Source organism: Ctenocephalides felis, unplaced genomic scaffold (assembly GCF_003426905.1).
Source record: "Ctenocephalides felis isolate EL2017-DRISC unplaced genomic scaffold, ASM342690v1 CF-g0.4_SCAFFOLD_00845, whole genome shotgun sequence".
NCBI lineage: Eukaryota > Metazoa > Arthropoda > Insecta > Siphonaptera > Pulicidae > Ctenocephalides > Ctenocephalides felis.
The window spans coordinates 58,819,053-58,833,027 of NW_020536999.1; the positions used below are offsets into that span (position 1 = coordinate 58,819,053).

The 13,975-nt window shown below is 30.6% G+C and overlaps 1 protein-coding gene across 1 annotated transcript in view; it reads right to left on the reverse strand.

Moving 5' to 3' along the window:
* Positions 1–2,993: 2,993 nt before the first annotated feature.
* LOC113386618 overlaps positions 2,994–13,975 on the reverse strand; it is an 83,257-nt gene continuing 72,275 nt past the window's right edge. Inside the window, exons 11-28 of the mRNA XM_026624389.1 lie at positions 11,777–12,016; positions 11,194–11,389; positions 10,647–10,872; positions 10,286–10,510; positions 9,949–10,090; positions 9,797–9,879; positions 9,471–9,724; positions 9,188–9,305; positions 9,032–9,114; positions 8,808–8,953; positions 8,609–8,734; positions 8,361–8,524; positions 8,151–8,282; positions 7,622–7,829; positions 7,102–7,222; positions 6,757–7,007; positions 6,401–6,652; positions 2,994–4,283 (exon numbers count right to left, since the gene is read on the reverse strand). Coding sequence (XP_026480174.1) covers positions 3,946–4,283; positions 6,401–6,652; positions 6,757–7,007; positions 7,102–7,222; positions 7,622–7,829; positions 8,151–8,282; positions 8,361–8,524; positions 8,609–8,734; positions 8,808–8,953; positions 9,032–9,114; positions 9,188–9,305; positions 9,471–9,724; positions 9,797–9,879; positions 9,949–10,090; positions 10,286–10,510; positions 10,647–10,872; positions 11,194–11,389; positions 11,777–12,016 — 3,305 coding nt within the window. The 3' untranslated portion in view covers positions 2,994–3,945. The remainder of the gene's footprint in view (positions 4,284–6,400; positions 6,653–6,756; positions 7,008–7,101; positions 7,223–7,621; positions 7,830–8,150; positions 8,283–8,360; positions 8,525–8,608; positions 8,735–8,807; positions 8,954–9,031; positions 9,115–9,187; positions 9,306–9,470; positions 9,725–9,796; positions 9,880–9,948; positions 10,091–10,285; positions 10,511–10,646; positions 10,873–11,193; positions 11,390–11,776; positions 12,017–13,975) is intronic.

Genomic DNA, 13,975 nt, shown 5'->3' on the forward strand with positions numbered 1-13,975 from the left:
TTCTTCTAGAACGTTTAGATGATTACTTTTGTTATTATTAAGAGTTATTAGAGTTTTTTTTAGTATAGATGAATAGTAATTGTAAGCATAGACCATTTTATATAAATTCAATAAATTTTAACCCTTCCACTAGCTAATTCCGAGATTTATATGAATTTTGCCGCCGTAGCAGTGGCATCCGAGTGGAAAGGGTTATATAATCTTTATATTGCTATTACTAGAAATATAACAAATTATATATACACTATTCGATACAATTAGCAGCCAATTCGTCGAATAAAACTAATAATTAATTTTTAATTATTGTAGAAACACTTATGTGCAGTAGTATTTTGAAAGATATTAAATTATTAAATTTGATTTGATTAAATCTAGTTAAAAATGTATACAAAGGCAGAAAACACAATATTTGAACAATATTTAAAATAAAAAATTAGCAAAAACACAGAAACAAGATTACAATTTTAATTAACACAACATTTTGATTTAAAATAGTAGTTATGTTTTTGTTTTTGGTTAATTAAATTTTCTAACAATTTTGTTCAAAATACTTTACAATTAAGTATGTAAGTATTTACACTTTATTACTACTTTTTTAAATTAGTATTTTTTTTTAAATTATATTCATTGTTTAAAACAATTGTTTGTAATTTTGACATACTGTTATTTATTATATATATTTTAATTCGACGCGATTGGCTGTTAATTTATGGTTATGGTAATGTTTTATAATATTATAAAAATGTGTCAATTTATACTAAAAAATCGCTAACTCTTCAAATGGCTTGAATTACGTTCCAGAAGAAATAAATTTTCCAAAATACTGATTTTTAAAAAACAGACAAAAATTTCCCAGCTTACCACGGAAAACTTTACATTTCTATTTTTATTAAAAGTTTTTACAGCTGAAAATTTTTGTACACACTTTGTAATTTTTTATACAACAGCCTTATTATTAAATTAATATCTAATTATCTAATTAGCAGTTAATAATTATCTAATTACTATAGTAATATTATAACCATATATCTTAAAATGATTCTTATGTGAAAACCATATCTTATTAGCATGTATGCCTACAATATAAACAAATATTGGATATATATATATATATATATATATATATATATATATATATATATATAAGTGCATATTAATAATAATTATTTTATTTTATTTACAATCACACGTTCCAAATAAAAGTAATGACTTTGTATTACATCTGTATTACATTTGTTTAGATATCAATATATCTAACTTTATTAATAATAAAAATTATTTAAAATATATATATTTACGCTAAATTTAGGCGAATATATATATATATATGACTAAATCGATCGACATTTTATTCTAATAGCCAAATATTTTAATAAAATCTTTTGGATACAAGATAGATTTTATAAAATTCATAAACGATGAGTTTTGATGCAGTATCATAATTTTAATACAAAATTCTTGTATTTTTTTAAGATGATTTATTAATTGATGTTTTATTACTAGCTGAATTGTATTTTTATGTTTTTTAAATATTTTAAAGTACAAAAAAAAATTATGTAAGGAATTTGATAGTTTTGTGTTTATGATGCAAAAAATTAAAAATCGTGATTTTTAAAATATTTGTTTTAATCGTTTTACAGTTAATATTGTAGCCATTACATTGATAGTCTTAATAAATATTTTATTATTATAGAAACCGTTAACGAAGTTCTGTGCAATCAAAACTATTTTTTTCTATATTTTCTGTAAAAATGGTTAAACCTACAGATTTGATTTACGGTTGTTGCAAATTGTACAAATATACAAAAAATTTTTTGTTGTTTATAAAAATTGGCCACGTTTATTTAGCATTGTGTCAATTCCTATATGCATTTAGTTTTGGTCATAAATGGTTTAAAATGATTTTTTTTTGTCAGATGGTGTTTTGAAATTTTATGAATTTATTTTTTATAGTAGATTGTCTATAAAATTGATGCAATCCCATTTTTTGGGGTTACTGTTTCAATATTTAATTTGGTTTTATCCACAATTTTTCGAGTAAGTTCTATTTCAAGTGTCTCATATGACTTAGACTAATTTTCTTAAAATTTTGCTAAACTTTATGCAATGTACTCGATTTTAGTTCATTTTACTGGAATAAGTCGTAAATGGATTTAACACAATTTTACCCAAATTTAACTAATTTAACAAATTTATTCATTAAGATGATGTAATCTTAGTTGCTCTATTTTGTTTGTTTTGTAATCAATTAATTTAATTCCGATCAAACTTACTAGAATTTAAATTTATATCAATCATTTTATTTGATTCACTCAATTTCACTCAATTAACCAATTTTTACTTTTTAATTTTAAGTCAATTTAACAAAATTACAATCAAATTCAATGGATATTATTCGACTTCCTCACATTTACAGTTTAATTCAATTGGGATTCACTCAATTTTTATGATTTTACTCTATTTTAGCAAATTTGCACTTGATACATATATTTTACTCTATACAATTTACTCAATATTATTTGATTTTGAATCATTTGGTTTAACTTTACATCAAATTTATTAAATTTTATATTGATTCCATTTGAATGGAATGAATTCATTTGATCCAATTTTATATAATTATATGTAATTTGGGTAAATTTTTGACAATTTCATTTGATGGCGCATAATTTCAGCCCATTTAATTTGATTTAGCAGATAACTTGCAATAAAATATTACTAAATTCATTCACATTCACTCAATTTATCCAGATTCACTCAATTTATTGAGAATTACTCAATTGGATTCACTCATTTTTGAGTCAATGTATAAATCATATGAAACACCCAAGTTTTCATCAGTAACTATTTTTATTATTATTGGTCAACATTTTTTATTTTAAGTTTTGCAACTGCAGCACTTATAAAATTTTTAAAAAGTGTACGAATATTTGTTGAAAAATCATTATAATTTCACTAATCATACATTTATGATTTATATCAGGACTTGCCGAGAAAATATAACACAAATGTTAGGAATAATTTTGTAAAGTTATTAATAGTTAAAGTACGGATCATCTATCTGAATCAATATGGATAATGTTTAAGAAAATTCACCAAACAAAAACTAAATGTTGGGCCTACAATTATTTGAGAATTGTGCCGAGTACATTTCTGATTTACACCAGAGCAGCCTTAATTTTCTTGTCTCATTGAATATCCTCACAGATGCAGAAATATTAGAATTGACATTGAAGATGAATACGTCTTGTACCGCATGGTTTAATACATATAAAAGTACTGTAATCAGGTTCTTCTTAACCATACTTAATCGATCAAAACATTTGTTTGATCAATAATAGGTTAATATTAATCGAGAATTCTTCATTACACTCATTTGTTACACAAATCCCTTCAATTTTCTGTATATACTTAAATAAACAAACAACGTATTTATTTAGCGACTAATTTTAACATAAGCTTAATTAGCAGCTTAAGTATACTAATTTTTTCAGTTCCATATCATCGTTTATGATTCAAAGCAAAACGTCCTATTTTTATTACTAAAAATGCTTGATCACTCATCTGCATATAAATAGTTTATATAAATATTCACCTAAGCCTTCCAAAACTCTATGCAAACGTAGTTTAATTTTGGCACCACTTTTTCTAATTTTAAGCAAATTCCAAATATCACGTCCAAAGATATTGCACAAAACACTCGACAAAATCGAAATTCAGTCGATATAAAGTAGAAATCGAAAAAAATATTGTATGACCGATTAAACAAAGATTTCTAGATTCTTTTTCGATTTCTACATTTATAATAATTACATAAACAGTAAACAATCTTTACATCCAAGTAAGAATAAGCAACTTACCAACAAGTTTGGTACTTATATTCTAGAGTCATATTACCAATTCTGATTCACTCACACCATTGTTCTCAACATCAACTTTTCTCCATTAGTGATGTCCTAATCTGCCATTCTTAGGAACTGCTCCAACAATCCTAACTTTGCCTTGGGCGTCCGAAAACTGAGGAGGCGGTGCTAGAACTCTATCACTCGCTCCACCTACGAATTCTGGTGGAGGAGGCACAAATGTGTCTTCGGCTACTTCTGATGAAGCATTTGAATTCTGTGTCGAAACGTTAGAAGTCAGGTTTTCTTCTGCAGGTGGTGGCAGGCGTGCTAATGATACTGCTTGTCGTGATGATGTTGTTATGAGATTTGAATCGGGATAGAGTTTGTTGCCGAATTGGCGGTGCTTGGTGGTGGATGATTCTGTTGTTTGCTCAATACCTAGAAAAATTGAATATTTATTAGCATTATATAACTATAGTAATATTTGGTCAAGTTCTAAGTAAAAAAATAACAGCGATAAAATTTTAAAGAATTAAGTAAAACCAATTTTGATGATTAACAAAATAGTTGAACAAGTATTCTTAAACTTTTCTAAATAATGGCTACATTATGGACAATCAGATAGGTAATAAGCGAAAGAAGGCAAGTTGCGTAATCATGCAAATACGTGTAAATAATCAACTTTATCAACAATAATAAGAATTATCACTTCACTCAAAAAGTCCGTAGGATAACTAAGAAAAACCAATTTTTTGCCAAAATTCTTTTTTACTCAATATAGTTTTCTTCGAAGACGATATACCGATTATAGTAAACTTCGAACTTTTCGAAACCATTTTTATAGTACGATTTGTACTATGCCACAAAATTCAGCTATCATCTCATCACTTGGCAAAAATTTATTCAGAACGAGCATCCTTTTGAGATCGGAGAACAGGATATGGACGCTGGAGAACAGATCTAGAGAATATAGTGAGTGGTGAATCAATTCGAAACCCAATTCATGTTTTTGTTTTGGTCATTGTTTTCACGGATTTGTGACCTGGTGCGTTGTCCTGATAGAGCAGCATGATGTTCAAATGGGACTGTTTTTTCGATTTCAATCTTCAAATGTTCCAATAACATTATACTATTATATTGATGAAGACATTACTCACGAATCCCAAAAAGCTGACGCTATAATCTAGCCAGCAGATTATTTGCATTTTTTCTCGTCATCATGTCTAGTCCACTCGGCTAAATAATCGTCTATTCAACTCCGGGTTGTAGTGATGAAGGCAGGTTATAAATATGGTGGTATTATGATGCAAAGACTCAGTTTTGTTTCAATTGAGACTGTGCCAAATACTCTTACGAATCTTAAACTCGTTATGTTTTTGGTCAAATGTGAGTTCGCGCGGCACCCATTTAGCACAGGGATTTTTTCTATCCAAATATTCGTGACAACTATCTCAGACAATTCTATTTTTCGGTTTTCCAAAACGTTTCGGTGTTCTTTTTTGGTATTTTCCGTGTAACCTCAATTGGCCTTTCAGAGCGTTCAGCGTCATCAGTGTTCACGATTAAAATCAGCAAACAACTTCTCCACCATTTGCCTCGATTTGGCACACTCCAGATAACACTTATCAAGAGATACTTTGGCAGCAATGGTATTTTTACCCATCAAAAAGCAATGATATATCAAACCTCAAATTTGCTTTGAATTCATGGTTTCAAAAAACTCAAAAGTATCGTCACTTGAACCTCTGTAACTTTTGTAAACTAATCGTCGGATTGTCATGAAATTTTGATATATATCTTCTTAAAGTTGTTACTTCCTACAAATCATATCGATGATTACATAACTACATCATCTATGTGTTATCATACAGACTTATTGAGTGACGTAATAGCTGTCTAAGCAAAATGTTCAATTATTTATTTCAAGAATAAAGATTTCGCTTTCATTAAAAACCATTTTTATTTTATATCTTTGAAACATACTTTATCAGTAGCTGTATGAAATAAATTAATTTGTTTAACACATTTAATTTAATCCATTTCGAGTTCTAGAAATGTATTTTATTTGAGTGTGAACGTAAACTATAATCAGTAGCTAAATACAAAACACCATAGTGCTTCGGCATAGATTCCGATTCCGCATAAAACTCAAACTTTGATGAATTTTTATAGTTCAACCGCTTATCCTAGGCCTATAATATTTTAATATGTTATTTCAGACTATGAAATCTATCATTGTACAAAGTTTCATCAAAATCCTAAAGAAGTTCGATATTTAATTACAAAGAAACGGGCAGAACGATCTTTACCAAAAACTGACCAAAGCAATTCCTAAAACATGGACAAAGAAGATTATACTTCTGCCAATTACAAAGAAATAGCTTGGACCAACGATAGACTTTCTCGAATGCCTTTCTAATTTTTTACAAACAATTCAGAATTACGTGAAACGTCCAGAAAACATAAAATTAACACATGGGATTCTAAAAATCCATTGATGAAAAAAAACTTCTTCTTAAGAAAATAATAATGTTTATTATTTTATTTTCCTTTACCTAGTCTTTCTGCTGCCGATCTGCCAAGCGTTTTACTTCCCTGATTCCGGGCCAGAGCAATCGAGTTAGCCTGCTTTCTGGTCAGACTATTATGCCTCTGCATAGTTTTGGAAAATCCTAAATTAGACTGAATGCCTCCATTTATTTCTAGTTGATGTTGTTGCCGCAATTGAGAAACTGTATTAGTTCCCAATTTTGTTGGAGCAGGAGACTTCTTGTCATGTTGTTGCTTGTTTTGATCTGAAAATTTACCTAAAAATTGATAAAACAGAATTGATAAAATTATAAGGCGTTGATAGTTCTACTACTATTTATTTTTATTATAGTATCAAATAGTATAATTAAATTCTTTTTACCTTTACTATTTATATCAGCTCCTTCTTGGTCTGAACTGACGCCGCTAGAAGAATTATCTCCGGCAGTTTCATTTCTCGTGACATTGGTGTCGGTATTGGCACCATCTTGTTCTCCATCTCCTGCAGGATTTTCTTTTTGTTCTAGAAAATCATCTGGATATGACTTTGAACATTTAAGACGCGTCCTTATTTTCTGTATCTCGTCCACTGAGAATGAATGCGCGAGAGAAGTTGAATTTGTACTGGAACCACTGTAAAAATAAATACAAAATGATTGATATTGGACAATAAAAAAATGCTGAATATTTAGTAATAAATTAAAATATCTTATCAATTATTAAATACCTCGTATTGCTGTTACCACTCGTCTCGCTAGCTGATCCATTACCGTTAGTTCCACCATTGGTTTGAGATTTGACTTGAACATTAGGAGTATTATTTGATGGTATTATTCGTTGTTGTGATTCTATAAAGTAATAAATTATTAACAAAATCGTTTTGACATATATTGAAACTTTCAGTTTCATTTTTGTGGCAACTTTTTGAAACCACAGGCTAGTTTTTGTTTGAAGATCAAGCCGTAACATCAAAATGTTAAATAGAATTACTTAATAATTTTCAATAAAAATTGTGCTAAACTATTTCAGCTCCAAATATTTTATTATGCGTATAAAAATATACTTATGTATTTCCAAGAAAATTTATTTAGTGCGGCATTTAATAACATTTATAGCTACTTTAATAAACTATTTATGTTTTCCTGTAGACAATTATATGGCAAGAGCAAAGCAACATAGATAATGCATACTAGTATAAAAAAAATCCAAACAATTTATTTCATACCAGTTAATTGTTAAGTACCAACCTGTATTAATAATAGTATTATTATCTCCATGTGTAACTTTGATTCTCTGCACGTGTGTCCTGTCTCCCGAAACGGGAATTGTGACCCCTATTCTATTACTTTGCAGATTTGGATTAGTGTTGGACCTGATCCTCCCTTGCATTTGCTCCTCATCAGATTCACTCATACTGTAATCGGGCTCTGGTATCGGTGGAGGCAGAGTTGCAGTCTAAAAAATTGATTTAATCTATTTATGTATTCAATATTCTGTAACCAGACGCTAATATACAATTATTAATGTATTTAGAATTTTTATTCCAAATCCTGGTACAACATCTCACTATCATCACTATCAGTTTTTGGACTTCTAATATTTTCTTCTAAATAAAAATTGATAGGCTATAGATTTGGTAATACTGCTTATTAATATTAATATCAAATTGCGTTTTCATTTAACCAAAAATCCCTTAAATATTGAAATACAAGTTAAATCATCAATCTTGGTTACTAATTTTTCCTGTATACTGGACTTTTACCATATACGACTTACATTATTTATGCTATTCTTTCTGATAGGTTGCGCATAAGGATTTGAAGTTTGCTGATTTTGTTGCTGCACAGCGTTGTCCTGAACTGATGTCGACGACTGGCTGGTATCACGCATACTTTGAGATTTTCGGACCTGCAAAAATAATGAATGAGCATGATGAAAATTAATTCATTCAGTTTCAAAATCTTAATATTAATCTATTAGTCTTACTTGATTTCTATTGCTTGATTGCTCTTGCTGTTTTGCTCTATACCCTACAGCTCTAATATCTTGTGGAGATGCATATAATTTGGCACTAGTTGCAGGTCTAAAACTTGACATTACTGCATTTGGATCTCCAGATACTTCACTGCTGTTTGGAATGCTTTCTTGGGCTAATAATCAAAACATTAATAAGCTACAATTGTTGATATAATTATTTACACCAAAATAGTTATTCAATAAGGTCAATTTCGAACCTTTGGTGGTATTTCCTGACGTCTGATCCAATTCCGATTTGCCTCTAGAAACATCAACAGCAACTAGTTGACCAGTTGTTGGAGGCGGTGGTGGAGGATGAGTCGGGGGAGGTAATTGTCTAGCACCTATAAATAGTAAAAATTAGCAAATATATTATGATTTCATTCTTATGCAATAGCACTATAGAGTGACAAATACCTGCAGCATGTTGGACATCTTCGACACTGCGATGGCGGGCTCTACTGACACTCCATGTCCCCCAAGAATTACTGGGCAATTTATTTGATCCAATTAAGCTACCAGATGCACTTAGACTGGATGCAACTGGTGAACCCAGCGGTTTACTGTTATAAATGATTTATTATCATTAGTTAATGTATATAATTTGAATTGTATAATACTCAAACAACTCTTCAACTAACCCTGCTAAATCTGGTGTGCTGTGAAAATCTCTATGGAGCAGTTCTACTCTAGGTACAGCTACCGCCTTGGCTCTAATAGATGCCTAAAAAATAATGTTTTATTGATTTATATTTTCGAAGGAGTTGGATAAAAATTAATATAAAATTATTGATTACCTTTCCTTTACGTTTCATTTCAGCAACACTAGCGTATACTCTAGGTTTAGCTGGAGATCCTGGTGGGCTTTGATCCATTCCAGATTGGAACCGAGAACTGCACATCATTGTCGATATTCTGGAAAACAAGTCAAAATAGTAGATGATTTGCATTGATCGTAGACAAATATAAATCAAAAACAAATTAATGCTGATAATTTACCAAATTAGAAAGACTATATCGAATAAAAACTGATATTGTTTAACTAAAATTATATATTATATAATGTATTATGCAACTGACCTGTTTCCACTACCAGTCGTTGAACTCTGTTGACGTTGGAACAATTCTTCCAATTCTGCAGCAGTAATTCTACTTGAACAAGGTCTCTGCCTTATACTAGCAGTTCTAGGCTGGTTCGGATTCTGGTTACTATTACCTCCTGGGCTTCCGTATTCGGATGTGCTCTGGTTTATGCTATGTCTGGCTGGACTGTCGTGCTGAGAATACGCGAATGTGGAATGGTTGCCATCGGAACGAGATAAGTGAGGAGACATCTATGAAAAAATGTATTAATATAGTATTGAGGAAAAATGTATATTTCTGTATTATATCCAAAATTTCTTTACCTGCACAGACTCGGCAGAACTCGATTTCGTCGTCGATATTCCAGTAGAATCCAAATCATCAGATGATTTTTCACCACCTCCTTCTAAAATAAATTATATATATTAATGAGTTGATAAATTTTAGGTCACTGAATCTTCTGTTTTTTTTGTACCTAAACCTGCTACCATGCTCTTAGCCCTCGCACGACCCACGCTTAAAGTTGTTCGAGGGTCACGTCGAGGTGGTGCAGGAGCCGGACCGCCGCGCCCTAAAGTACCCGAGCCAGTTTGTCCAGGAAATATTCCTGCCCCGGCCTGAAAAATGTGTGAAGTTATTGGTGTTATTATCGACTTAAAGGTTTTTTGAATAGCACGTTGTAAGAGTACAAAGATCACCTAATACTAGTATGTATTATAAAATCATATTACAAAATATGACTCAAATGTTATAGTAAAGACTGATTTGGCAAATGATAAAAATTGAATGAGTAAAATAAAGACTATTTTTACCTTTCTCGGTAACGTTGCAAAATGTTGTCTCATAGATTGATGATATGGATTTCCTCCACTGCCATTCATATCAGCCCCACCCATATCGGGTTCGTCGAATGCACCAGGTCCAGGGTTGTGACTTGCTGGAGCAGACACCACAGTCATCTGGACGAGTTCGCCAGAAGCACGGATCAGTTCGACGACCCGTTCGTGAGATGCAGCGCTGACATCGGTGCCGTTTATCTAAATCGTAGAAAATATTAAAAATGAAAACTGCACTAAGAATAAACTATAGTATGCTTTATTCAAACTGGCTATAATTTAGTGAAATTATTTGAAATTAGTTTGAAGACAGAAATAGGCAGGTATATTTTATTACCGCAAGTAAGAAATCTCCTGGTTTCAATCCTGCCATATCAGCAGCGCCGCCGGGGTCTACATCGTCCAAGTATTGAAGAGCTGGACAACGTTCAGAGGGTCTGAGAGCCATCAGAGGCGATGATGCTTTGGCACCACGTAAAACAAATCCGAAACCTCGTCTGGCTCGGTGCAAAACCACATCTCGAGGTGTGTAGTTGTTTGACGGTGTTCCGGGAGAATTGTTGCTGAAATAAAAAAAATCGGAAATGACATAACTAGTACTCTATTTTTAAGGTGAGTAATTTTCATCGTAACCTATCGATTGAGTGTTCACTATAATGTCCATTTTTATATTTACGTATTCAATAGAACTCATAAGTTTTGCACATTCGGCTCTAATAGACGCCTTTTAAGATCAAAATTTAAAAGTTGAACAAGACATCATCACTTTCAACGTATGCAATTTATAATGCTAATGTATCAATATCACCAATAACAAAAACTGTTCTACATATTTATCTGGTAAAAACAAACTTAAATTATTGCAGTCATATTATATTACTAACGTTTTCTTAATCCGTGGAGCAGTAGCACTATAGTGTCTCTCCTGATGATGATGTCCTCCACCGGAATGGGTTTGAGGCTGATTACTTGTTGACGAGTGGCGCAGTCTGACCTCCTGAACACAATGCGCCGGAAACAAACCAACTGCACCAGCTCTAGTAACTCCTTCCAGCAATCCACAATCGGTCGTTGCAGTCACTGAATTGAAATGATATAAATAGATTAAAGACTTCAAGATTTCAAGTTTTGAGATGTAGGTACAACTGAAGACAGCTAGGAATAAATTTGTTTCGTAAGAACAAGAGAAAAATTACTAAACCTCTAAAATAGATTATAAACTGTAAAGAAATGGCTAGATTTTACTCCCAAATTTAATAAATGTTTCTAACCTTTTAGCAACAGGTCTAATGGCATTTGCAATACATTCTATAAAACCATTTCTTTGATATTTTATAAAATACACATAAGCAGTGAAAACACCAAAAGTATCAACTTTACTGTACCTGTCATCCAGTGCTCGTTGTGTGTACCATACAAATTTTATGGTGTATGGATTTTATGGATATCATTATATTACTCAATTACCTTCAATGACTTCTCCTCTCTGCAAAACCAGATGTCCATTCATGGACGGAGGCGGACAATAGGGTTCCAAGCAAACCACTGTCGTTCCGCTATCAAATGTGGCCATACTTCCTCCTCCATTTGAATTGGAACCAACATTTCCTGCACCGTTATTGGAACTGCCGTTGGTGGTAGCAACCACAAAATCTGAACCAGCGGTACCAACTCCTGAAGATTCACTGCCTTCACCACCAGATTTGTCTAAAGAATAAATTTGTTGGTTATTTAAAACTGTGTATTCATGTCAGAAACATTGTGCGTATTGCATTATTCAATTACTATCAAAACTTTCAATTTCATAACTAATTAAATCATTATACATCCATCTGCCCAAGTCGTAACGGATTTCCTTCCTACTTCTGAATAATAGACAATTTCTCAATACTTTAATGATATCGTGAGAAATTGTCGGTTTTTGTATCATTAGTCAGTAGTTCATTGTATTGTTATAGTGTCACAATTAGCTATCACACTTTTTTCATGATTATAAATAATAATTAATAATATTCAGTAGATCAATTTAGAAAAATTACATCCGTACTGTGAAAATAGGAAGTCGGAAAGTAGTTGAAAGAGATTGTAAATTATTATTTATAGAAAAATAGATTATTATTCTTGGTTCTCATTATTCGACTTCACCCTACACTGTATCTTCTGTATTTTTTTTTCTAAATCCGGCTCTATCTCAATTTTTTGTACGCAGGGATCACTTTGCATATCGGCTTCTGCATAATAAGTATAATACTGAGCTTTTCCATATGAATATATGTATATATTTAATCAGAGAGCTGGCATTGTAGAGTTTTTCATAATTTGCAATTAAAATAATATTTAATAAAATGTAGATGATTTCTTCTTTTGCGTAAAAAAGTATATTTGTTGTAAATGATACCAAACAAAAGTAATTTAAATGGATTTACAGTATTTTTAAGGAAATACGTAATTTTTATTAGAAATTAATAATTGTTTTTTAATACATATTTATAAAAAAAATAAAAACATTATGCATAATTTGTGGTTGGGACCAAAAAAAGAGAATACCACGAGCAAAACATGTGAAATTTGTAAATATTTATATTTGTAAATATAAAATTTCTTGATATAAAATCAGAAGTTAGTACCTAATTAAAGTTGAGAAAGAAAACCATATTTGCAAAAAACATGCTAAATTTTAGCCGGTATCATTCTGCTCCCTAGCAAACTATAACCCGGCTTGAATAAAATTGATGATTTATAAATCTTATGTTCTTATAGATTTAACACATAACATCAAAAAACCATAAGAAATAACTTGAACAGCCTTGAAGAATTGTATTGAATAGAAAGAGAAAGAAGGAAATACTGAGAAAAGCTGGTAAAAAACACTGTAAGACCAAATTTGCATAAAAAGAAAATTGGGTTGAATTCACATTTTAAAAGTGGAGTCTACTGCCAAATTCGATAAAAGAAAAAATAGAATAACTCGAACAATTGAGATAGAATAGAATGTTTTTGGCTTGAAAGAAAAAATCAAAAATAATTTAAACAGCTTTGGAATATTGTATTTAAGAAGAAAAGGCAAATTATCAATACGTTACAAAGGTTACAAAGCACTGCCAAAACAGAAACATAAAGAAAACAATTAGATATAATTTAACGTACAAAACTGCGTTGAAATCATTACATAAAAAGGTCTGCACGATTCCAGTTCACAAAAAATTAGACTTAAAAAAAAGGTCTTGAAAGATTGATACCAAATTGACCAAATAATTCACAATTACTATGAGATTTGTTTTAAAAATAGGGTAACCAGCTCTCAACCTACACGTATTTGAATTAGCATATGAAATGATATGTTATTATTTCGTATTGAAGTATGTGTGGTGGAGAACTAGTTTGCATGGCAGAAAATATATATACGGTAACTAGTTCCTTTGTGAGATAATTTCATTTATTTATAAGTGGATACGATATATATAACTTATATCTTACTATATGTTGATATCTGAATAATTTTTATATTTATATAAATTTTTATTCTACTCATACCATGATTTAAAAAAAGCTGTTTCCTATTTGTTTTCATTTGTAATATTCATATCTATAGCAGGACGTTTCCGAAGTTCATTTATTATTGCATCTTCAATAGTAATTAATCTTTTTTTTTCAGATTAAATATCT